The sequence below is a fragment of the Procambarus clarkii genome, chromosome 14, assembly GCF_040958095.1.
Source record: "Procambarus clarkii isolate CNS0578487 chromosome 14, FALCON_Pclarkii_2.0, whole genome shotgun sequence".
Taxonomy (NCBI): Eukaryota; Metazoa; Arthropoda; class Malacostraca; order Decapoda; family Cambaridae; genus Procambarus; species Procambarus clarkii.
Genome location: NC_091163.1, coordinates 39,509,928 through 39,535,321, shown reverse-complemented (window position 1 = coordinate 39,535,321; position 25,394 = coordinate 39,509,928). Strand labels below are relative to the sequence as shown.

General features: G+C 50.2%; 2 protein-coding genes across 2 annotated transcripts; one reads left to right on the top strand and one right to left on the bottom strand.

Annotated features, from left to right (window-relative positions):
* Positions 1–19,413: 19,413 nt before the first annotated feature.
* On the bottom strand, positions 19,414–22,402 carry LOC138364797 (uncharacterized). The gene is made up of 6 exons (XM_069324772.1): positions 22,261–22,402; positions 21,672–21,902; positions 20,909–21,289; positions 20,312–20,522; positions 19,616–19,763; positions 19,414–19,422 (listed from the first exon to the last, which is right to left on the bottom strand). The coding sequence occupies exons 1-6, from the start codon at positions 22,400–22,402 to the stop codon at positions 19,414–19,416; spliced, it is 1,122 nt and encodes a 373-aa protein (XP_069180873.1).
* Positions 22,403–22,818: 416 nt separating this feature from the next.
* Positions 22,819–24,672, top strand: LOC138364796 (zonadhesin-like). Its single transcript, XM_069324771.1, has one exon. It carries the CDS (start codon positions 22,819–22,821, stop codon positions 24,670–24,672), a length of 1,854 nt encoding a protein of 617 aa, XP_069180872.1.
* The last annotated feature ends 722 nt before the right edge of the window (positions 24,673–25,394 follow it).

The following is a 25,394-nucleotide window of genomic DNA, read 5'->3' as shown; positions in this document are numbered from 1 at the left end:
TAGCCCTCAACATCACCCTAGCCCTCAACATCACCCTAGCCCTCAACATCACCCTAGCCCTCAACATCCACTAACATCACCCTAGCCCTCAACATCACCCTAGCCCTCAACATCACCCTAGCCCTTAACATCACCACCAGCCCTCTACATCACCACCAGCCCTCTACATCACCCTAGCCCTCTACATCACCCTAGCCCTCAACATCACCCTAGCCCTCAACATCACCCTAGCCCTCAACATCACCCTAGCCCTCAACATCCACTAACATCACCCTAGCCCTCAACATCACCCTAGCCCTCAACATCACCCTAGCCCTTAACATCACCACCAGCCCTCTACATCACCACCAGCCCTCTACATCACCCTAGCCCTCTACATCACCCTAGCCCTCAACATCACCCTAGCCCTCAACATCACCCTAGCCCTCTACATCACCCTAGCCCTCAACATCACCCTAGCCCTCAACATCACCACCAGCCCTCAACACCACCCTAGCCCTCAACATCACCCTAGCCCTCAACATCACCCTAGCCCTCAACATCCCCACCAGCCCTCTACATCACCCTAGCCCTCAACATCACCCTAGCCCTCAACATCACCCTAGCCCTCAACATCCCCACCAGCCCTCAACACCACCCTAGCCCTCAACATCACCCTAGCCCTCAACATCACCACCAGCCCTCAACACCACCCTAGCCCTCAACATCACCCTAGCCCTCTACATCACCCTAGCCCTCAACATCACCCTAGCCCTCAACATCACCACCAGCCCTCAACACCACCCTAGCCCTCAACATCACCCTAGCCCTCAACATCACCCTAGCCCTCAACATCCCCACCAGCCCTCTACATCACCCTAGCCCTCAACATCACCCTAGCCCTCAACATCACCCTAGCCCTCAACATCACCCTAGCCCTCAACATCACCCTAGCCCTCAACATCACCCTAGCCCTCAACATCACCCTAGCCCTCAACATCCCCCACCACGATGTTTCAGTTGTCCCTTACGAGTAAAAATAGCTTTACACATTATCTTGTAAATCATTAACAAATGACTTTGTCAGATAATTTAGTGGACAACTTTCCTAATTAATGACCCAGAAGACCACGGAGGTCACACAAGCTGGATAAGTGGTCCAATTACCCGGAGACGATGTGCTCACCATTATCTTTATAGGTTAATATGGAACCGGCTATATGGCTCAAAGTTCACGTGAGGCTTATCTTATGGAAATGTTGACTACAGAATTATTTGTTTTATTGTAAAAGTTTAGTAAACAACACTGTTTAATGGGTACTGTGAGGGACTGTGTTGGGTGCTCTGTTAATGGGGTAGATAACGCTGTTAATGGGGTAGATAAAGCTGTTTATGGGGTAGATAAAGCTGTTAATGGGGTAGATAAGACTGTTAATGGGGGTAGACAAAGCTGTTAATGGGGGTAGACAAAGCTGTTAATGAGGTAGATAAAGCTGTTAATGGGGTAGATAACGCTGTTAATGGGGGTAGATAACGCTGTTAATGGGGTAGATAAAGCTGTTTATGGGGTAGATAAAGCTGTTAATGGGGTAGATAAAACTGTTAATGGGTGTAGACAAAGCTGTTAACGGGGGTAGACAAAGCTGTTAATGAGGTAGATAAAGCTGTTAATGGGGTAGATAACGCTGTTAATGGGGTAGATAAAACTGTTAATGGGGGTAGACAACGCTGTTAATGGGGGTAGACAAAGCTGTTAATGGGGTCGATAAAGTTGTTAATTGGGTAGATAAAGCTGTTAATGGGGTAGATAAAGCTGTTATTGGGGGTAGATAAAGCTGTTAATGGGGTAGATAAAGCTGTTAATGGGGGTAGATAAAGCTGTTAATGGGGTAGATACAGCTGTTAATGAGGGTAGACAAACCTGTTAATGGGGTAGACAAAGCTGTTAATGGGGGTAGATAAAGCTGTTAATGGGGTAGATAAAGCTGTTAATGAGGGTAGACAAACCTGTTAATGGGGGTAGACAAACCTGTTAATGGGGGTAGACAAAGCTGTTAATGGGGGTAGACAAAGCTGTTAATGGGGGGTAGACAAAGCTGTTAATGGGGGGTAGACAAACCTGTTAAAGGAGGTAGACAAACCTGTTAATGGGGGTAGACAAACCTGTTAATGGGGGTAGACAAAGCTTTTAATGGGGGGTAGACAAACCTGTTAATGGAGGTAGACAAACCTGTTAATGGGGGTAGACAAACCTGTTAATGGGGGTAGACAAACCTGTTAATGGGGGTAGACAAAGCTGTTAATGGGGGTAGACAAAGCTGTTAATGGGGTAGATAAAGCTGTTAATGGGGGTAGACAAAGCTGTTAATGGGGGTAGACAAAGCTGTTAATGGGGATAGACAAAGCTGTTAATGGTGGGTAGACAAAGCTGTTAATGGGGGTAGACAAAGCTGTTAATGGGGTAGATAAAACTGTTAATGGGATAAACAAACCTGTTAATGGAGTAGACAAACCTGTTAATGGAGGTAGACAAACCTGTTAATGGGGGTAGACAAACCTGTTAATGGGGGTAGACAAAGCTGTTAATGGGAGCAGACAAAGCTGTTAATGGGGGTAGACAAAGCTGTTAATGGGGTAGATAAAGCTGTTAATGAGGGTAGACAAAGCTGTTAATGGGGGTAGACAAAGCTGTTAATAGGGTAAACAAAGCTGTTAATGGGGGTAGATAAAGCTGTTAATAGGGAAGACAAAGCTGTTAATGGGGGTAGATAAAGCTGTTAATGGGGGTAGATAAAGCTGTTAATGGGGATAGATAAAGCTGTTAATGGGGGGTAGACAAAGCTGTTAATGGGGGTAGACAAAGCTGTTAATGGGGGTAGACAAAGCTGTTAATGGGGGTAGATAAAGCTGTTAATGGGGGTAGATAAAGCTGTTAATGGGGGGTAGACAAAGCTGTTAATGGGGGTAGACAAAGCTGTTAATGGGGTAGACAAAGCTGTTAATGGTGTAGACAAACCTGTTAATGGGTCAGTTAATAGTCAGTAAAAAGATTATATATTAAACATAAGAATGTAGTTACAAACGACCTATTGAGACCATGGAGTTCCTGTTGATATCCTCCCCATGCACATGTTATCTCTATGACATTATATAAACTCCTGAAGGTCTATACATAAGAAGCATAGAAATTGGAGAATGTTTATAGATCTGTATTTAGCCTCCAAGTTCAAGTAAGTTAACAATACGATACATCTCTGGAGCATAGAGTAACTTAGGTTGTTTCTTCACTCTAACCAAGTCTTTGCTAAATGTTAAATGGTGGATTGAGATCTTGTTAGAGTCGTGCACTGGAATCCTGGCTCCTCCAGAGGGCCCCTGTTGATGCCTGCTTCTAATGCCCATGTTTAGTGGTTTAGACTTATTACTCGTCGAGATGTAAGTCTTGTCTTAACCGCATCCTCAGACCTTGAAGAAGGGCTCAGGAGAGTGTGAAAGACTTGCTGTAAGTCTTAACATGTCATACACACATACATGACATGTAATTCTTGATAATATTCCTTCTTCACGGTGCCCGAGATCAATCCCTTAACCAGTTGGGTTGTAATCTGTGGTACACAGCCTCCAGTAACCTGCCTCGCCTCAGACGACCCTACAACCACAACTCCTCCACTGAGCCTTGGCCAACATGCGTGATAACACAGATATCATCAACACGCCTTTGGTAATGTTGTGGTGGTGGGGAACCTCAGCCTGGCACCAGTCTTCTGGACTGGTCCTACAGTGCTGAGGGAGTAGTGAAAGTGTTCACTAAAGGTGCCAGAATTGTCTCGCCATCCCTGGACCCTTATCCTTGGAGACAAAACAATATGGTATTTTCACATGAACTCCGAGCAGCGAAGCTTCGTGGTGCTGTGTAGCGAGGGTGTTCCTCTTTTGCTTCACCTCGCTGTGGCATTATGAAGCTGTCTCAACACACACACACAGCTCCATCTCAAATAAGTTACGATCCGGGGACTCTCTCACCAGCTAGAGCGACAGACACGTGTATGGCTGGTGATTTAAGTCACTAATTACCGACTAACAATAAATATGGGCCAACACGATTGTTTCATGCGTAGGTGTTACGTTCACTATGGACCAGTAACGGGGTTCTTGATGGATGAACCTCGTTTGTAGTGTCCGACCCCAAGTCGGTAGTACGCTTTCAAGAACAGGCTATACAGTGTAGTGGATAAATCAGGGGAGATGAACAAAACACTATTCCCTTCACCAATATATTTACTTTTAAACCCTTAAATTATAATAAATAGGTTAATACTACACTAATGTACATTGATGTCTCTTTCACTCAAGACACCTGGCGCACACACGCAGTGTTCACCAACCCCAGTGTTTCCACCAGCCAGTACCTCGTCCACTCCTAGTGGGAAACACTGGCGAGTTCACCTTCTTCGTGGGCCAGCCCACCGACACAGTCTCACGAGGTGCCTATACTCCACTGTCGCTCTCCAGCTACACGCTGGCAGAGGACCTCAGCCACACGCTGGCAGAGGACCTCAGCCACACGCTGGCAGAGGACCTCAGCCACACGCTGGCAGAGGACCTCAGCCACACGCTGGCAGAGGACCTAGGCCACACGCTGGCAGAGGACCTCAGCCACACGCTGGCAGAGGACCTCAGCCACACGCTGGCAGAGGACCTCAGCCACACGCTGGCAGAGGACCTCAGCCACACGCTGGCAGAGGACCTCAGCCACACGCTGGCAGAGGACCTCAGCCACACGCTGGCAGAGGACCTCAGCCACACGCTGGCAGAGGACCTCAGCCACACGCTGGCAGAGGACCTCAGCCACACGCTGGCAGAGGACCTCAGCCACACGCTGGCAGAGGACCTCAGCCACACGCTGGCAGGGTACCTCAGCCACACGCTGGCAGAGGACCTCAGCCACATGCTGGCAGGGTACCTCAGCCACACGCTGGCAGAGGACCTCAGCCACACGCTGGCAGGGGACCTCAGCCACACGCTGGCAGAGGACCTCAGCCACACGCTGGCAGGGGACCTCAGCCACACGCTGGCAGGGTACCTCAGCCACACGCTGGCAGGGTACCTCAGCCACACGCTGGCAGAGGACCTGAGCCACACGCTGGCAGAGGACCTCAGCCACACGCTGGCAGAGGACCTCAGCCACACGCTGGCAGAGGACCTCAGCCACACGCTGGCAGAGGACCTCAGCCACACGCTGGCAGAGGACCTCAGCCACACGCTGGCAGAGGACCTAGGCCACACGCTGGCAGAGGACCTCAGCCACACGCTGGCAGAGGACCTCAGCCACACGCTGGCAGAGGACCTCAGCCACACGCTGGCAGAGGACCTCAGCCACACGCTGGCAGGGTACCTCAGCCACACGCTGGCAGAGGACCTCAGCCACACGCTGGCAGGGTACCTCAGCCACACGCTGGCAGAGGACCTCAGCCACACGCTGGCAGGGGACCTCAGCCACACGCTGGCAGAGGACCTCAGCCACACGCTGGCAGGGGACCTCAGCCACACGCTGGCAGGGTACCTCAGCCACACGCTGGCAGGGTACCTCAGCCACACGCTGGCAGAGGACCTGAGCCACACGCTGGCAGAGGACCTCAGCCACACGCTGGCAGAGGACCTCAGCCACACGCTGGCAGAGGACCTCAGCCACACGCTGGCAGAGGACCTCAGCCACACGCTGGCAGAGGACCTCAGCCACACGCTGGCAGAGGACCTCAGCCACACGCTGGCAGAGGACCTAGGCCACACGCTGGCAGAGGACCTCAGCCACACGCTGGCAGAGGACCTCAGCCACACGCTGGCAGAGGACCTCAGCCACACGCTGGCAGAGGACCTCAGCCACACGCTGGCAGGGTACCTCAGCCACACGCTGGCAGAGGACCTCAGCCACACGCTGGCAGGGTACCTCAGCCACACGCTGGCAGAGGACCTCAGCCACACGCTGGCAGGGGACCTCAGCCACACGCTGGCAGAGGACCTCAGCCACACGCTGGCAGGGGACCTCAGCCACACGCTGGCAGGGTACCTCAGCCACACGCTGGCAGGGTACCTCAGCCACACGCTGGCAGAGGACCTGAGCCACACGCTGGCAGAGGATCTCAGCCACACGCTGGCAGGGGACCTCAGCCACACGCTGGCAGAGGACCTCAGCCACACGCTGACAGGGGACCTCAGCCACACGCTGGCAGGGTACCTCAGCCACACGCTGGCAGAGGACCTGAGCCACACGCTGGCAGAGGACCTGAGCCACACGCTGGCAGAGGACCTCAGCCACACGCTGGCAGAGGACCTGAGCCACACGCTGGCAGAGGACCTCAGCCACACGCTGGCAGGGGACCTCAGCCACACGCTGGCAGAGGACCTCAGCCACACGCTGGCAGGGGACCTCAGCCACACGCTGGCAGGGGACCTCAGCCACACGCTGGCAGAGGACCTGAGCCACACGCTGGCAGAGGACCTCAGCCACACGCTGGCAGGGGACCTGAGCCACACGCTGGCAGAGGACCTCAGCCACACGCTGGCAGAGGACCTCAGCCACACGCTGACAGGGGACCTGAGCCACACGCTGGCAGAGGACCTCAGCCACACGCTGGCAGAGGACCTCAGCCACACGCTGGCAGGGGACCTCAGCCACACGCTGGCAGAGGACCTCAGCCACACGCTGGCAGGGGACCTCAGCCACACGCTGGCAGAGGACCTCAGCCACACGCTGGCAGGGGACCTCAGCCACACGCTGGCAGGGGACCTCAGCCACACGCTGGCAGGGGACCTCAGCCACACGCTGGCAGGGGACCTCAGCCACACGCTGGCAGAGGACCTCAGCCACACGCTGGCAGGGGACCTCAGCCACACGCTGGCAGGGGACCTCAGCCACACGCTGGCAGAGGACCACAGCCACACGCTGGTAGGGGACCTCAGCCACACGCTGGCAGAGGACCACAGCCACACGCTGGCAGAGGACCTCAGCCACACGCTGGCAGAGGACCTGAGCCACACGCTGGCAGAGGACCTCAGCCACACGCTGGCAGGGGACCTCAGCCACACGCTGGTAGGGGACCTCAGCCACACGCTGGCAGGGGACCTCAGCCACACGCTGGCAGGGGACCTCAGCCACACGCTGGTAGGGGACCTCAGCCACACGCTGGCAGGGGACCTCAGCCACACGCTGGCAGAGGACCTCAGCCACACGCTAGCAGGGGACCTCAGCCACACGCTGGCAGGGTCACCAAGCGCCATATACAGGGGGTAACTAACCCCTGGCAGAAGTGTAGCGACCGGCTACCAGCACTTCACACCTCACTGTCCTCCGTTACTCACCCAAGCCTGAGGGGAGCCGGTCGGCCGAGCGGACAGCACGCTGGACTTGTGATCCTGTGGTCCCGGGTTCGATCCCAGGCGCCGGCGAGAAACAATGGGCACAGTTTCTTTCACCCTATGCCCCTGTTAGCTAGCAGTAAAATAGGTACCTGGGTGTTAGTCAGCTGTCACGGGCTGCTTCCTGGGGGTGGAGGCCTGGTCGAGGACCGGGCCGCGGGGACACTAAAAAGCCCCGAAATCATATCAAGATAATCTCAAGATAATCTCAAGATAACCTATTCCCGGGTACGCCGATCGTTACCAACTCAATGTTACTTAACAGCTAAGACACTCCCTTGAGGCTTCCTTGAGGTGCTTCCGGGGCTTAGTGTCCCCGCGGCCCGGTCGTCGACCAGGCCTCCTGGTTGGTGGACTGATCAACCAGGCTGTTAGACGCGGCTGCTCGCAGCCTGACGTATGAGTCGCAGCCTAGTTGATCAGGTATCCTTATATCGACGGCGGCTTACTCAGTCTCCTTCCAAGACCAGGCGGAGAGTACATGGACTGCCCTCTCCAGTACTGCTGCCTCCACACGTCACCTCTGTGGACATGACACGTTATCAGATAACAGGACGGTACACTGGGGAAACCAGGAGGTAACACTGGGGAGTTGACATTATGCACGTAACACAACCTAGGTGGCGCTGATCCTGCTCCGCCACCACCAGAGGTCAGCCACAACACCTCTCTGTCTAGCCATGGCAGGAAGCAAGAGCCATGTGCCACTGTCCCGCCACCACCAATAGATGGCGTCGTCTACGTAGCGTCCAATTCCAGGGCAGTTTGAGAGCAGACTCATAGATGGCGCTGGAGCTGCCCCACGATACACTCTGAGGAAGGTCACCAGTCCGTAACATTAGGGTAGTTATGTGAAGGTATTTTGGGGGAGGATATATGAACAGATGCTTCCTCGTATGGGGCTATATGGCGGCCTGTTGTGATCTGTGGTAGTGTTGTGGTCTGTGGTAGTGTTGTGATCTGTGGTAGTGTTGTGGTCTGTGGTAGTGTTGTGATCTGTGGTAGTGTTGTGATCTTCTGTGGTAGTGTTGTGATCTGTGGTAGTGTTGTGGTCTGTGGTAGTGTTGTGATCTGTGGTAGTGTTGTGATCTTCTGTGGTAGTGTTGTGGTCTGTGGTAGTGTTGTGGTCTGTGGTAGTGTTGTGGTCTGTGGTAGTGTTGTGGTCTGTGGTAGTGTTGTGATCTTCTGTGGTAGTGTTGTGATCTGTGGTAGTGTTGTGGTCTGTGGTAGTGTTGTGGTCTGTGGTAGTGTTGTGATCTGTGGTAGTGTTGTGATCTGTGGTAGTGTTGTGGTCTGTGGTAGTGTTGTGATCTGTGGTAGTGTTGTGGTCTGTGGTAGTGTTGTGGTCTGTGGTAGTGTTGTGGTCTGTGGTAGTGTTGTGATCTGTGGTAGTGTTGTGATCTGTGGTAGTGTTGTGATCTGTGGTAGTGTTGTGATCTGTGGTAGTGTTGTGATCTGTGGTAGTGTTGTGGTCTGTGGTAGTGTTGTGATCTGTGGTAGTGTTGTGATCTGTGGTAGTGTTGTGGTCTGTGGTAGTGTTGTGGTCTGTGGTAGTGTTGTGATCTGTGGTAGTGTTGTGATCTGTGGTAGTGTTGTGGTCTGTGGTAGTGTTGTGATCTGTGGTAGTGTTGTGGTCTGTGGTAGTGTTGTGATCTGTGGTAGTGTTGTGGTCTGTGGTAGTGTTGTGATCTGTGGTAGTGTTGTGATCTGTGGTAGTGTTGTGGTCTGTGGTAGTGTTGTGGTCTGTGGTAGTGTTGTGATCTGTGGTAGTGTTGTGGTCTGTGGTAGTGTTGTGATCTGTGGTAGTGTTGTGATCTGTGGTAGTGTTGTGATCTGTGGTAGTGTTGTGGTCTGTGGTAGTGTTGTGATCTGTGGTAGTGTTGTGGTCTGTGGTAGTGTTGTGATCTGTGGTAGTGTTGTGATCTGTGGTAGTGTTGTGGTCTGTGGTAGTGTTGTGATCTGTGGTAGTGTTGTGATCTGTGGTAGTGTTGTGGTCTGTGGTAGTGTTGTGGTCTGTGGTAGTGTTGTGATCTGTGGTAGTGTTGTGATCTGTGGTAGTGTTGTGATCTTCTGTGGTAGTGTTGTGATCTGTGGTAGTGTTGTGATCTGTGGTAGTGTTGTGATCTGTGGTAGTGTTGTGGTCTGTGGTAGTGTTGTGGTCTGTGGTAGTGTTGTGGTCTGTGGTAGTGTTGTGATCTGTGGTAGTGTTGTGATCTTCTGTGGTAGTGTTGTCATCTGTGGTAGTGTTGTGATCTGTGGTAGTGTTGTGATCTGTGGTAGTGTTGTGATTTTCTGTGGTAGTGTTGTGATCTGTGGTAGTGTTGTGATCTTCTGTGGTAGTGTTGTGATCTGTGGTAGTGTTGTGATCTGTGGTAGTGTTGTGGTCTGTGGTAGTGTTGTGATCTTCTGTGGTAGTGTTCTGATCTGTGGTAGTGTTGTGATCTTCTGTGGTAGTGTTGTGGTCTGTGGTAGTGTTGTGATCTGTGGTAGTGTTGTGATTTTCTGTGGTAGTGTTGTGATCTGTGGTAGTGTTGTGATCTGTGGTAGTGTTGTGATCTTCTGTGGTAGTGTTGTGATCTGTGGTAGTGTTGTGATCTGTGGTAGTCTTGTGATCTGTGGTAGTGTTGTGGTCTGTGGTAGTGTTGTGGTCTTTTGTGGTAGTGTTGTGATCTGTGGTAGTGTTGTGATCTGTGGTAGTGTTGTGATCTGTGGTAGTGTTGTGATCTGTGGTAGTCTTGTGATCTGTGGTAGTGTTGTGGTCTGTGGTAGTGTTGTGATCTGTGGTAGTGTTGTGATCTGTGGTAGTGTTGTGATCTGTGGTAGTGTTGTGATCTGTGGTAGTGTTGTGATCTGTGGTAGTGTTGTGATCTGTGGTAGTCTTGTGATCTGTGGTAGTGTTGTGGTCTGTGGTAGTGTTGTGATCTGTGGTAGTGTTGTGATCTGTGGTAGTGTTGTGATCTGTGGTAGTGTTGTGATCTGTGGTAGTGTTGTGATCTGTGGTAGTGTTGTGGTCGGTGGTAGTGTTGTGATCAGTGGTAGTGTTGTGATCTTCTGTGGTAGTGTTGTGATCTATGGTAGTGTTGTGATCTTCTGTGGTAGTGTTGTGATCTATGGTAGTGTTGTGATCTGTGGTAGTGTTGTGGTCTGTGGTAGTGTTGTGGTCTGTGGTAGTGTTGTGATCTGTGGTAGTGTTGTGATCTTCTGTGGTAGTGTTGTGATCTGTGGTAGTGTTGTGATCTGTGGTAGTGTTGTGATCTGTGGTAGTGTTGTGATCTGTGGTAGTGTTGTGATCTGTGGTAGTGTTGTGATCTGTGGTAGTGTTGTGGTCTGTGGTAGTGTTGTGATCTGTGGTAGTGTTGTGATCTGTGGTAGTGTTGTGGTCTGTGGTAGTGTTGTGGTCTGTGGTAGTGTTGTGATCTGTGGTAGTGTTGTGATCTGTGGTAGTGTTGTGGTCTGTGGTAGTGTTGTGGTCTGTGGTAGTGTTGTGATCTGTGGTAGTGTTGTGGTCTGTGGTAGTGTTGTGATCTGTGGTAGTGTTGTGGTCTTTTGTGGTAGTGTTGTGATCTGTGGTAGTGTTGTGATCTGTGGTAGTGTTGTGGTCTGTGGTAGTGTTGTGATCTGTGGTAGTGTTGTGATCTGTGGTAGTGTTGTGGTCTGTGGTAGTGTTGTGGTCTGTGGTAGTGTTGTGGTCTGTGGTAGTGTTGTGATCTGTGGTAGTGTTGTGATCTGTGGTAGTGTTGTGATCTTCTGTGGTAGTGTTGTGATCTGTGGTAGTGTTGTGATCTGTGGTAGTGTTGTGATCTGTGGTAGTGTTGTGATCTGTGGTAGTGTTGTGATCTTCTGTGGTAGTGTTGTGATCTGTGGTAGTGTTGTGATCTGTGGTAGTGTTGTGATCTGTGGTAGTGTTGTGGTCTGTGGCAGTGTTGTGATCTGTGGTAGTGTTGTGATCTGTGGTAGTGTTGTGGTCTGTGGTAGTGTTGTGATCTGTGGTAGTGTTGTGGTCTTTTGTGGTAGTGTTGTGATCTGTGGTAGTGTTGTGATCTGTGGTAGTGTTGTGATCTGTGGTAGTGTTGTGATCTTCTGTGGTAGTGTTGTGATCTGTGGTAGTTTTGTGATCTTCTGTGGTAGTGTTGTGATCTTCTGTGGTAGTGTTGTGATCTTCTGTGGTAGTGTTGTGATCTGTGGTAGTGTTGTGATCTGTGGTAGTGTTGTGATCTTCTGTGGTAGTGTTGTGATCTTCTGTGGTAGTGTTGTGATCTTCTGTGGTAGTGTTGTGATCTGTGGTAGTGTTGTGATCTGTGGTAGTGTTGTGATCTTCTGTGGTAGTGTTGTGATCTTCTGTGGTAGTGTTGTGGTCTGTGGTAGTGTTGTGATCTGTGGTAGTGTTGTGATCTGTGGTAGTGTTGTGATCTGTGGTAGTGTTGTGATCTGTGGTAGTGTTGTGGTCTGTGGTAGTGTTGTGGTCTGTGGTAGTGTTGTGATCTGTGGTAGTGTTGTGATCTGTGGTAGTGTTGTGATCTGTGGTAGTGTTGTGGTCTGTGGTAGTGTTGTGGTCTTTTGTGGTAGTGTTGTGATCTGTGGTAGTGTTGTGATCTGTGGTAGTGTTGTGATCTGTGGTAGTGTTGTGGTCTGTGGTAGTGTTGTGGTCTTTTGTGGTAGTGTTGTGATCTGTGGTAGTGTTGTGATCTGTGGTAGTGTTGTGATCTGTGGTAGTGTTGTGATCTTCTGTGGTAGTGTTGTGATCTGTGGTAGTGTTGTGGTCTGTGGTAGTGTTGTGATCTGTGGTAGTGTTGTGGTCTTTTGTGGTAGTGTTGTGATCTGTGGTAGTGTTGTGATCTGTGGTAGTGTTGTGATCTGTGGTAGTGTTGTGGTCTGTGGTAGTGTTGTGATCTGTGGTAGTGTTGTGATCTGTGGTAGTGTTGTGGTCTGTGGTAGTGTTGTGATCTTCTGTGGTAGTGTTGTGATCTGTGGTAGTGTTGTGATCTGTGGTAGTGTTGTGGTCTGTGGTAGTGTTGTGATCTGTGGTAGTGTTGTGATCTGTGGTAGTGTTGTGGTCTGTGGTAGTGTTGTGGTCTGTGGTAGTGTTGTGATCTTCTGTGGTAGTGTTGTGATCTGTGGTAGTGTTGTGATCTGTGGTAGTGTTGTGATCTGTGGTAGTGTTGTGATCTGTGGTAGTGTTGTGATCTGTGGTAGTGTTGTGATCTGTGGTAGTGTTGTGGTCTGTGGTAGTGTTGTGGTCTGTGGTAGTGTTGTGATCTGTGGTAGTGTTGTGATCTGTGCTAGTGTTAAAGTGTTGTGATCTGTGGTAGTGTTGTGATCTGTGGTAGTGTTGTGATCTGTGGTAGTGTTGTGATCTGTGGTAGTGTTGTGATCTTCTGTGGTAGTGTTGTGATCTGTGGTAGTGTTGTGATCTTCTGTGGTAGTGTTGTGATCTGTGGTAGTGTTGTGATCTGTGGTAGTGTTGTGATCTTCTGTGGTAGTGTTGTGATCTGTGGTAGTGTTGTGATCTGTGGTAGTGTTGTGATCTGTGGTAGTGTTGTGGTCTGTGGTAGTGTTGTGATCTGTGGTAGTGTTGTGATCTGTGGTAGTGTTGTGATCTGTGGTAGTGTTGTGATCTGTGGTAGTGTTGTGGTCTGTGGTAGTGTTGTGATCTGTGGTAGTGTTGTGATCTGTGGTAGTGTTGTGGTCTGTGGTAGTGTTGTGATCTGTGGTAGTGTTGTGATCTGTGGTAGTGTTGTGATCTGTGGTAGTGTTGTGATCTGTGGTAGTGTTGTGATCTGTGGTAGTGTTGTGATCTGTGGTAGTGTTGTGATCTGTGGTAGTGTTGTGGATCTGTGGTAGTGTTGTGATCTGTGGTAGTGTTGTGATCTGTGGTAGTGTTGTGGTCTGTGGTAGTGTTGTGATCTGTGGTAGTGTTGTGGTCTGTGGTAGTGTTGTGATCTGTGGTAGTGTTGTGATCTGTGGTAGTGTTGTGATCTGTGGTAGTGTTGTGATCTGTGGTAGTGTTGTGATCTGTGGTAGTGTTGTGATCTGTGGTAGTGTTGTGATCTGTGGTAGTGTTGTGATTCTGTGGTAGTGTTGTGATCTGTGGTAGTGTTGTGATCTGTGGTAGTGTTGTGGATCTGTGGTAGTGTTGTGATCTGTGGTAGTGTTGTGATCTGTGGTAGTGTTGTGGTCTGTGGTAGTGTTGTGATCTGTGGTAGTGTTGTGATCTGTGGTAGTGTTGTGATCTGTGGTAGTGTTGTGGTCTGTGGTAGTGTTGTGATCTGTGGTAGTGTTGTGATCTGTGGTAGTGTTGTGATCTGTGGTAGTGTTGTGATCTGTGGTAGTGTTGTGGTCTGTGGTAGTGTTGTGGTCTGTGGTAGTGTTGTGATCTGTGGTAGTGTTGTGATCTGTGGTAGTGTTGTGATCTGTGGTAGTGTTGTGATCTGTGGTAGTGTTGTGATCTGTGGTAGTGTTGTGATCTGTGGTAGTGTTGTGATTCTGTGGTAGTGTTGTGATCTGTGGTAGTGTTGTGATCTGTGGTAGTGTTGTGATCTGTGGTAGTGTTGTGGTCTGTGGTAGTGTTGTGATCTGTGGTAGTGTTGTGATCTGTGGTAGTGTTGTGGTCTGTGGTAGTGTTGTGATCTGTGTAGTGTTGTGATCTGTGGTAGTGTTGTGGTCTGTGGTAGTGTTGTGGATCTGTGGTAGTGTTGTGGTCTTGTGGTAGTGTTGTGATCTGTGGTAGTGTTGTGAGTCTGTGGTAGTGTTGTGATCTGTGGTAGTGTTGTGATCTGTGGTAGTGTTGTGATCTGTGGTAGTGTTGTGATCTGTGGTAGTGTTGTGGATCTGTGGTAGTGTTGTGATCTGTGGTAGTGTTGTGATCTGTGGTAGTGTTGTGATCTGTGGTAGTGTTGTGATCTGTGGTAGTGTTGTGGTCTGTGGTAGTGTTGTGATCTGTGGTAGTGTTGTGATCTGTGGTAGTGTTAAAGTGTTGTGATCTGTGGTAGTGTTGTGGTCTGTGGTAGTGTTGTGATCTGTGGTAGTGTTGTGGTCTGTGGTAGTGTTGTGGTCTGTGGTAGTGTTGTGATCTGTGGTAGTGTTGTGATCTTCTGTGGTAGTGTTGTGGTCTGTGGTAGTGTTGTGATCTGTGGTAGTGTTGTGATCTTCTGTGGTAGTGTTGTGATCTGTGGTAGTGTTGTGATCTGTGGTAGTGTTGTGATCTTATGTGGTAGTGTTGTGATCTGTGGTAGTGTTGTGATCTGTGGTAGTGTTGTGATCTTCTGTGGTAGTGTTGTGATCTGTGGTAGTGTTGTGATCTGTGGTAGTGTTGTGGTCTGTGGTAGTGTTGTGGTCTGTGGTAGTGTTGTGATCTGTGGTAGTGTTGTGGTCTGTGGTAGTGTTGTGATCTGTGGTAGTGTTGTGGTCTGTGGTAGTGTTGTGGTCTGTGGTAGTGTTGTGATCTGTGGTAGTGTTGTGATCTGTGGTAGTGTTGTGATCTGTGGTAGTGTTGTGGTCTGTGGTAGTGTTGTGGTCTGTGGTAGTGTTGTGGTCTGTGGTAGTGTTGTGGTCTGTGGTAGTGTTGTGGTCTGTGGTAGTGTTGTGATCTGTGGTAGTGTTGTGATCTGTGGTAGTGTTGTGATCTGTGGTAGTGTTGTGGTCTGTGGTAGTGTTGTGATCTGTGGTAGTGTTGTGGTCTGTGGTAGTGTTGTGATCTGTGGTAGTGTTGTGATCTTCTGTGGTAGTGTTGTGATCTGTGGTAGTGTTGTGATCTGTGGTAGTGTTGTGATCTGTGGTAGTGTTGTGATCTGTGGTAGTGTTGTGGTCTGTGGTAGTGTTGTGATCTGTGGTAGTGTTGTGATCTGTGGTAGTGTTGTGATCTGTGGTAGTGTTGTGATCTTCTGTGGTAGTGTTGTGATCTGTGGTAGTGTTGTGATCTTCTGTGGTAGTGTTGTGATCTGTGGTAGTGTTGTGATCTGTGGTAGTGTTGTGATCTGTGGTAGTGTTGTGATCTGTGGTAGTGTTGTGATCTGTGGTAGTGTTGTGATCTGTGGTAGTGTTGTGATCTTCTGTGGTAGTGTTGTGATCTGTGGTAGTGTTGTGATCTGTGGTAGTGTTGTGATCTGTGGTAGTGTTGTGATCTGTGGTAGTGTTGTGGTCTGTGGTAGTGTTGTGATCTGTGGTAGTGTTGTGGTCTGTGGTAGTGTTGTGGTCTGTGGTAGTGTTGTGATCTGTGGTAGTGTTGTGATCTGTGGTAGTGTTGTGGTCTGTGGTAGTGTTGTGGTCTGTGGTAGTGTTGTGATCTGTGGTAGTGTTGTGGTCTGTGGTAGTGTTGTGGTCTGTGGTAGTGTTGTGATCTGTGGTAGTGTTGTGATCTGTGGTAGTGTTGTGGTCTGTGGTAGTGTTGTGGTCTGTGGTAGTGTTGTGATCTGTGGTAGTGTTGTGATCTGTGGTAGTGTTGTGGTCTGTGGTAGTGTTGTGGTCTGTGGTAGTGTTGTGGTCTGTGGTAGTGTTGTGGTCTGTGGTAGTGTTGTGATCTGTGGTAGTGTTGTGATCTGTGGTAGTGTTGTGATCTGTGGTAGTGTTGTGATCTGTGGTAGTGTTGTGATCTGTGGTAGTGTTGTGGTCTGTGGTAGTGTTGTGATCTGTGGTAGTGTTGTGATCTGTGGTAGTGTTGTGATCTGTGGTAGTGTTGTGATCTTCTGTGGTAGTGTTGTGATCTGTGGTAGTGTTGTGATCTGTGGTAGTGTTGTGATCTGTGGTAGTGTTGTGATCTGTGGTAGTGTTGTGGTCTTCTGTGGTAGTCCTAACGCCTCGGCACCTCCCCCCCCCCTTCCCCACTATCACATATAACTCTCAGACCAATTTACCACCCGCCAGACACTACAGTTCAGTTGGTCAGAGTGTCTCTGGAACTGACTCAACTTCCTCCACAGTATGTGATGAAGTAGCGAGGAACAGCGCCTCTAACTTCTCACCCGACACTATTCTCTCTCACGGCTCAAGTTGGGTACAATACCCGCTTGCGGGTTCATGTTGGGTACAATACCCGCCTGTTGGTTCATGTTGGGTACAATACCCGCCTGTTGGTTCATGTTGGGGTACAATACCCGCCTGATGGTTCATGTTGGGTACAATACCCGCCTGATGGTTCATGTTGGGTACAATACCCGTCTGATGGTTCATGTTGGGGTACAATACCCGCCTGATGGTTCATGTTGGGTACAATACCCGCCTGTTGGTTCATGTTGGGGTACAATACCCGCCTGATGGTTCATGTTGGGTACAATACCCGCCTGATGGTTCATGTTGGGTACAATACCCGTCTGATGGTTCATGTTGGGGTACAATACCCGCCTGATGGTTCATGTTGGGTACAATACCCGCCTGTTGGTTCATGTTGGGGTACAATACCCGCCTGATGGTTCATGTTGGGTACAATACCCGCCTGATGGTTCATGTTGGGTACAATACCCGTCTGATGGTTCATGTTGGGGTACAATACCCGCCTGATGGTTCATGTTGGGTACAATACCCGCCTGATGGTTCATGTTAGGGTACAATACCCGCTTGCGGGTTCATGTTGGGTACAATACTCGCCTGATGGTTCATGTTGGGTACAATACCCGCCTGATGGTTCATGTTGGGTACAATACCCGCCTGATGGTTCATGTTGGGTACAATACCCGCCTGATGGTTCATGTTAAGGTACAATACCCGCTTGCGAGTTCATGTTGGGTACAATACCCGCCTGATGGTTCATGTTGGGTACAATACTCGCCTGATGGTTCATGTTGGGGTACAATACCCGTCTGATGGTTCATGTTGGGTACAATACCCGCCTGATGGTTCATGTTGGGTACAATACTCGCCTGATGGTTCATGTTAGGGTACAATACCCGCCTGATGGTTCATGTTGGGGTACAATACCCGCCTGATGGTTCATGTTGGGTACAATACCCGCCTGATGGTTCATGTTGGGTACAATACTCGCCTGATGGTTCATGTTAGGGTACAATACCCGCCTGATGGTTCATGTTGGGTACAATACCCGCCTGATGGTTCATGTTGGGTACAATACTCGCCTGATGGTTCATGTTAGGGTACAATACCCGCCTGTTGGTTCATGTTGGGTACAATACCCGCCTGATGGTTCATGTTAGGGTACAATACCCGCCTGATGGTTCATGTTAGGGTACAATACCCGCCTGATGGTTCATGTTGGGTACAATACCCGCCTGATGGTTCATGTTGGGTACAATACCCGCCTGATGGTTCATGTTGGGGTACAATACCCGCCTGATGGTTCATGTTGGGTACAATACCCGCCTGATGGTTCATGTTGGGGTACAATACCCGCCTGATGGTTCATGTTGGGTACAATACCCGCCTGATGGTTCATGTTGGGTACAATACCCGCCTGATGGTTCATGTTGGGTACAATACCCGCCTGCGGGTTCATGTTGGGTACAATACCCGTCTCATTCAGGAAACACTTGGATCAATTTTGGGAAAATTTCGGAAAATTTGCTTCACTCAATAACTGCATATACAATTCGTCTTCATCTAGAAGAACATAAATTAATAAATGAGTCGCAACATGGTTTTACAAATGGTCGTTCATGTTTAACAAATTTGTTATCATTTTATCCCAGCATAGTTGAGGCTGTTGATAGTGGTAAGGATTGTGATGTTGTGGACCTTGACTTTAGCAAAGCTTTTGATACAGTGCCACATGAAAGACTGATTAAAAAGATAGAAGCTCATGGTATTGGGGGTGCTATATTAAGCTGGATTAGGGCATGGTTATACCAAAGGTAGAGGCTCATGGTATTGGGGGTGCTATATTAAGTTGGATTAGGGCATGGTTATACCAAAGGTAGAGGCTCATGGTATTGGGGGTGCTATATTAAGTTGGATTAGGGCATGGCTATACCAAAGGTAGAGGCTCATGGTATTGGGGGTGCTATATTAAGTTGGATTAGGGCATGGCTATACCAAAGGTAGAGGCTCATGGTATTGGGGGTGCTATATTAAGTTGGATTAGGGCATGGTTATACCAAAGGTAGAGGCTCATGGTATTGGGGGTGCTATATTAAGCTGGATTAGGGCATGGTTATACCAAAGGTAGAGGTTCATGGTATTGGGGGTGCTATATTAAGCTGGATTAGGGCATGGCTATACCAGCTGACACCACCACCACCCCCCCCCCCAACACCACCTCCTACACACAACAGCCTGCTTGATCACTGGCGGGAAATGCGTAAAGCGACGGGACGATACACTATGCACCACTCAAACACTAATTAACAATAATGGCGGAAGCTAATTGCGTAATTGGGCTGTTAGCACTCTCTAGGCCGTGTTTGTACTGCCAGAGTACACACGCGTGTCTGTGTACACGCACACACGCACACACACACACACACGCACACGCACACAAGGGAATTGATAGGGCAGATAAAGATAAACTATTCAACACTGGTGGGACACGAACAAGGGGGACACAGGTGGAGACTGAGTACCCACATGAGCCACAGGGACGTTAGAAGGAACTTTTTCAGTGTGGGAGTAGTTAACAGATGGAATGTATTAGGCAGTGATGTGGTGGAGGCTGACTCCATACACAGTTTATAATGTAGATATGATAGAGCCCAATAGGCTCAGGAACCTGTACACCAGTTGATTGACAGTTGAGAGGCGGGACCAAAGAGCCAGAGCTCAACCCTCGCAAGCACAACTAGGTGAGTACACACACACACACACACACACACACACACACACACACACACACACACACACACACACACACACACACACACACACACACACACACACACACACACACACACACACACACACCGCTGAATACACACATGTACACGAGCTCCAACGGAGTTGATATGTAGCCATATAACCTGGGGGGAGGAGCCATATAACCAGGGGGGAGGAGTCATATAACCAGGGGGAGGAGCCATATAACCAGGGGGGAGGAGCCATATAACCTGGGGGGAGGAGCCATATAACCTGGGGGAGGAGTCATATAACCTGGGGGAGGAGTCATATAACCAGGGGGAGAAGCCATATAACCTGGGGGAGGAGTCATATAACCAGGGGGGAGGAGTCATATAACCAGGGGGAGGAGCCATATAACCAGGGGGGAGGAGCCATATAACCAGGGGGGAGGAGCCATATAACCAGGGGGGAGGAGCCATATAACCTGGGGGAGGAGCCATATAACCTGGGGGGAGGAGTCATATAACATGGGGGGAGGAGCCATATAACCAGGGGAGGAGCCATATAACCTGGGGGAGGAGCCATATAACCAGGGGGAGGAGCCATATAACCAGGGGGAGGAGCCATATAACCTGGGGGAGGAGCCATATAACCTGGGGGGGAGCCATATAACCAGGGGGAGGAGCCATATAACCAGCGGGGAGGAGCCATATAACCTGGGGGGAGGAGCCATATATAACCTGGGGGGCGGAGCCATATAACCAGGGGGGAGGAGCCATATAACCTGGGGCGAGGAGCCATATAACCTGGGGGGAGGAGCCATATAACCTGGGGGGCGGAGCCATATAAGCAGGGGGGGAGAAGCCATAAAACCTGGGGGGAGGAGCCATATAACCAGGGGGGAGGAGCCATATAACCTGGGGGAGGAGCCATATAACCAGGGGGAGGAGCCATATAACCTGGGGGGAGGAGCCATATAACCTGGGGGGCGGAGCCATATAAGCAGGGGGGGAGAAGCCATAAAACCTGGGGGGAGGAGCCATATAACCAGGGGGGAGGAGCCATATAACCTGGGGTAGGAGCCATATAACCTGGGGGAGGAGCCATATAACCTGGGGGGCGGAGCCATATAACCAGGGGGGCGGAGCCATATAACCTGGGGGGGAGGAGCCATATAACCTGGGGGGAGGAGCCATACAACCTGGGGGGCGGAGCCATATAACCAGGGGGAGGAGCCATATAACCTGGGGGAGGAGCCATATAACCAGGGGGAGGAGCCATATAACCTGGGGGAGGAGCCATATAACCTGGGGAGGAGCCATATAACTTAGGGGAGGAGCCATATAACCTGGGGGGAGGAGCCATATAACCAGGGGGAGGAGCCATATAACCTGGGGGAGGAGCCATATAACCTGGGGGAGGAGCCATATAACCTAGGGGAGGAGCCATATAACCTGGGGGGAGGAGCCATATAACCTGGGGGGAGGAGCCATATAACCTGGGGGAGGAGCCATATAACCTGGGGGGAGGAGCCATATAACCTGGGGGAGGAGCCATATAACCTGGGGGAGGAGCCATATAACCTAGGGGAGGAGCCATATAACCTGGGGGAGGAGCCATATAACCAGGGGGAGGAGCCATATAACCAGGGGGGAGGAGTCATATAACCTGGGGGAGGAGCCATATAACCTGGGGGGAGGAGCCATACAACCTGGGGGGAGGAGCCATATAACCTGGGGGGAGGAGCCATACAACCTGGGGGGCGGAGCCATATAACCAGGGGGAGGAGCCATATAACCTGGGGGAGGAGCCATATAACCAGGGGGAGGAGCCATATAACCTGGGGGAGGAGCCATATAACCTGGGGAGGAGCCATATAACTTAGGGGAGGAGCCATATAACCTGGGGGGAGGAGCCATATAACCAGGGGGAGGAGCCATATAACCTGGGGGAGGAGCCATATAACCTGGGGGAGGAGCCATATAACCTAGGGGAGGAGCCATATAACCTGGGGGGAGGAGCCATATAACCTGGGGGGAGGAGCCATATAACCTGGGGGAGGAGCCATATAACCTGGGGGGAGGAGCCATATAACCTGGGGGAGGAGCCATATAACCTGGGGGAGGAGCCATATAACCTAGGGGAGGAGCCATATAACCTGGGGGAGGAGCCATATAACCTGGGGGAGGAGCCATATAACCAGGGGGAGGAGCCATATAACCAGGGGGGAGGAGTCATATAACCTGGGGGAGGAGCCATATAACCTGGGGGAGGAGCCATATAACCTAGGGGAGGAGCCATATAACCTGGGGGAGGAGCCATATAACCAGGGGGAGGAGCCATATAACCAGGGGGGAGGAGTCATATAACCTGGGGGAGGAGCCATATAACCTGGGGGGAGGAGCCATATAACCTGGGGGAGGAGCCATATAACCTGGGGGAGGAGCCATATAACCTAGGGGAGGAGCCATATAACCTGGGGGGAGGAGCCATATAACCAGGGGGAGGAGCCATATAACCTGGGGGAGGAGCCATATAACCTAGGGGAGGAGCCATATAACCTGGGGGAGGAGCCATATAACCTGGGGGAGGAGCCATATAACCTGGGGGAAGAGCCATATAACCTGGGGGAGGAGCCATATAACCTGGGGGAGGAGCCATATAACCAGGGGGAGGAGCCATATAACCAGGGGGAGGAGCCATATAACCTGGGGGAGGAGCCATATAACCTAGGGGAGGAGCCATATAACCTGGGGGAGGAGCCATATAACCTGGGGGAGGAGCCATATAACCTGGGGGAGGAGCCATATAACCTAGGGGAGGAGCCATATAACCTGGGGGGAGGAGCCGTATAACCTGGGGGGAGGAGCCATATAACCTGGGGGGAGGAGCCAAGTCATGATCAACAAACACTTCTGTCACCAGTATTCATGGGTCAGTTGAGAGAAGTCTGTGGAGGTGTGAACATCGTTCTCTGACCGCTGGTCCAGGGTGACCTGCTTCACTAAGCCAGCTAACCTCCAAGCCAGCCAACCTCCAAGCCAGGCGCCTTGCAATCAGTCTGTGTGATCTCTAAGGTGTTTCGAAATTCCAAGTTAACTATTCTGAATCAAAGTCAGCTGTTTCACTCCACAAGCCAGAGTTTTTTACAGTTTAAGCCAGCTGTCTCTTCATTCAAGCCAGTTGCTTTATCATCATAAAGAGCCGTGTAAAAAACAAAGCCAGCTCTCTCATCGTCCAAGCCAGCTGTTATTTCCTCCATGTTAGCAAATTTATCTTCGTTAAATGTCATCTCATCCAAAAAGCCAGCCGTCTTACCATCCAAGCCAGCCGTCTAAGCCCCCAACCAAGTGGTCAAACCCTCCAAGTGAACATTCGTATCTCCCAAGCCAACCCAACTCGTCTCTAAGCCAGCAATATAGCCGTCCAAGCCAACAGACTCACGATCTAAGCCAGCATTCAAACCATCCAAACCAGCAGTGCCCCAATTTAAGCCACCAATCTCACGATCTGGACCATGAGTTTCAGAATCCAAGCCAGCACTCTCAACATTCAAGCCACCAGTCTCAACGTTCAAGCCAGCAGATTTTAGAGCCAAGCCAGAAGCCTCGAGAGCCAAGCCAGCAGTTGAAGCATCAAGACCAACAGTCTCATTATCCATGGCAGATATCTTGTTATCCAAGTAGTGAGTCTCGCCATCCAAGCCAGATGTCCCGTTATCCAAGCCAGCCTTCACATCCTATAAGCCAACCGTCTTGTTCGTCATGCCCGTCGTCACCACCTCCAAGCCACCCGTCTTATGCAAATTCTCCGCCTCCAAGCCAGGTGTCTCAACCTCCAAGCCATCTGTCTTCTACAAAAAGCCAGTCGTTTACTCATGAAAGTCAGCCGTCTCAACCTCCATTTCAGCAGTCTTTAACTCTAAGCCAGCTATCACACACTCCAAGCCCTCTAGGCCAGACGTTTGTCCCCCCAAGCCAGTCAACTAACCCACAGTACCAGTCATCCTGCACTTCAGCCCAAGAGGCTCAATCTCAGTCAGCCAACTTGTTATCTAAGCCACCTGTCCTGCACACCAAGCCAGGGTTTTCACCCACCAGGTCAGGCATTTCATCCACCAAGCCTAACATTTCATCCATCAAAGCAGCCATAACACCTACCAAGCCAGCAGTGCCCCATACCAAGCCAACCATATTATCCACCAAGCCAGAAAGCTCATTTAGCACTCAAGCCATCTCACCCACCAACCCACTCACTGACCCACCTAGCTCACACATCAAGCCAGAAACTTTACCACCGAAGCCAATCATCTCCCAAACTAAGCCATCTTTCTCGATAGGCAAGCAAGCCCTATCATATAATAAGCATTCTATTTCTCTAACCAAGCCACCTACCTCCTCCACCAGGCCAGCTATCTCCTCCACCAAGCCAGCTATCTCCCCCACCAAGCCAGCAATCTCCTCCACCAAGCCAGCTATCTCCTCCACCAAGCCAGCTATCTCCTCCACCAAGCCAGCTATCTCCCCCACCAAGCCAGCTATCTCCTCCACCAAGCCAGCTATCTCCACCAAGTCAACTATCTCCTCCACCAAGCCAGCAATCTCCTCCACCAAGCCAACAATCTCCTCCACCAAGCCAGCTATCTCCTCCACCAAGCCAGCAATCTCCTCCACCAAGCCAGCTATCTCCTCCACCAAGCCAGCCCTCATACCTTCCACTAAATACAGTCGTCACAGCCAGCAAATAACCCAGTTTTCTCCACCTTCAAGCCACCAATCACACACTTTAATGTCTAAGCCAGCAAACTCACGTTCTAAACCCAGTTTGATCATCTTGAAAGCAACAAAGCCCCATTCTTCTAAGCAAGCCATCAAGCCCTACAAATCATCCCTCCCACCTTCTAAGCCAGGTGTGTCATCCTATAAGCCAGTAATTTCATTCACTAAGCCAGTAATTTCATCGACTAAGCCAGTAATTTCATCGACCAAGCCAGTAATTTCATTCACTAAGCCAGACGTTTCATCTAATAAGCCAGTCATGTTATCCACTAAGCCTGTCGATTCACCCTCCAAGCCATTGCATTCACATTTCAAGAAAGGCATATCACTCTTCAAGCCAGCTGTCACGTCCTCCAATTCAGAAAGCCGGTTGACCCTAAGAACAAGCCAGCCTTCTCACTCTCCAAACCAGACGTTTCATGATTTAAAGCCATCTGTCACGCGAGCCAAACTGATAGACCCGCGCTTCAAAGCCATCAAAAGCCATCTTACTGAAGCAGTCCCGTCGACAAAGCCAGCCAAAACAGTCGTGGCACTTTCCAAATCAGCAGTTTCACGATCCAAGCCAGTCGTCTTACCTTGCAAGCCAGCCATCGCAACCTCCAAGCCAGCTATGTCATCCTCCAACCCAAACATCTTATCCTCCAAGCCAGCTATGTCTCCATACAAATCTCTCGTCTCGTTCTCTAAGCCACAAGTGTCGCCCAAGCCTGCTGATTTACCTTCCAAGCCAGCAATGTCACCATCCAAGCCTGTCCTCTCACTATCCAAGGAACCAGAGTAAGTAAACAAACCTGCAATAGGACTTTCCAAGCCTGCAGTGTCACTATGCAAGCCAGAGGTCGCTTCAGCTAATCAAGCAGTTCTCACTTTACGCCAGCCACACTCTCATTAAAGCCAGCCGACACACTCTCCAAGCCAGTTGTCCCACCTTCTATGCAATCAAGCCATTAACCCCCCCCCCCCCTTGGTATAACGATTTGATAGCATAGTGAGTCTCTTGTTTCACCAACAAAGCCAGAATTCTCACCATCAAAGCCAGGAGTACCTCCACCCAAGCCAGGTGACAACACCGCTGGACGTCACCAAAGCCCTCTAACGTCTCAAATAACGTCGCTATGCGTCGTAACGTCATGAAAAACAATTATGTGACTGAGAGACAGAGCAAGACTCGAGCGTCAGAAAGTCTGCGGGGTTTGCAACCCAGGTTTCACTACCTCGCTGCCCCGTCAACACGAAGTTCACTTTAGATCAAATGATTCAACGGCTCGGAATTAACTAGCGAGCCACCCGACGTGGATTAATTACCCTGTGATGGTTGGCAGATGGTCGTCGTGTGATTGACAGTGATTTGAATGAGCAGTTTCAACGTTAGTGTGTTTTTCTTATATGTTTTCTTCATCAATATTAGGCTTTATCAGAAATAGACATTATATATATAGACTTTATTAGAGACAAGCTACAGTAAAGTTTGAATTTGTTAAAGATAAGCTGCTTTATTGACAC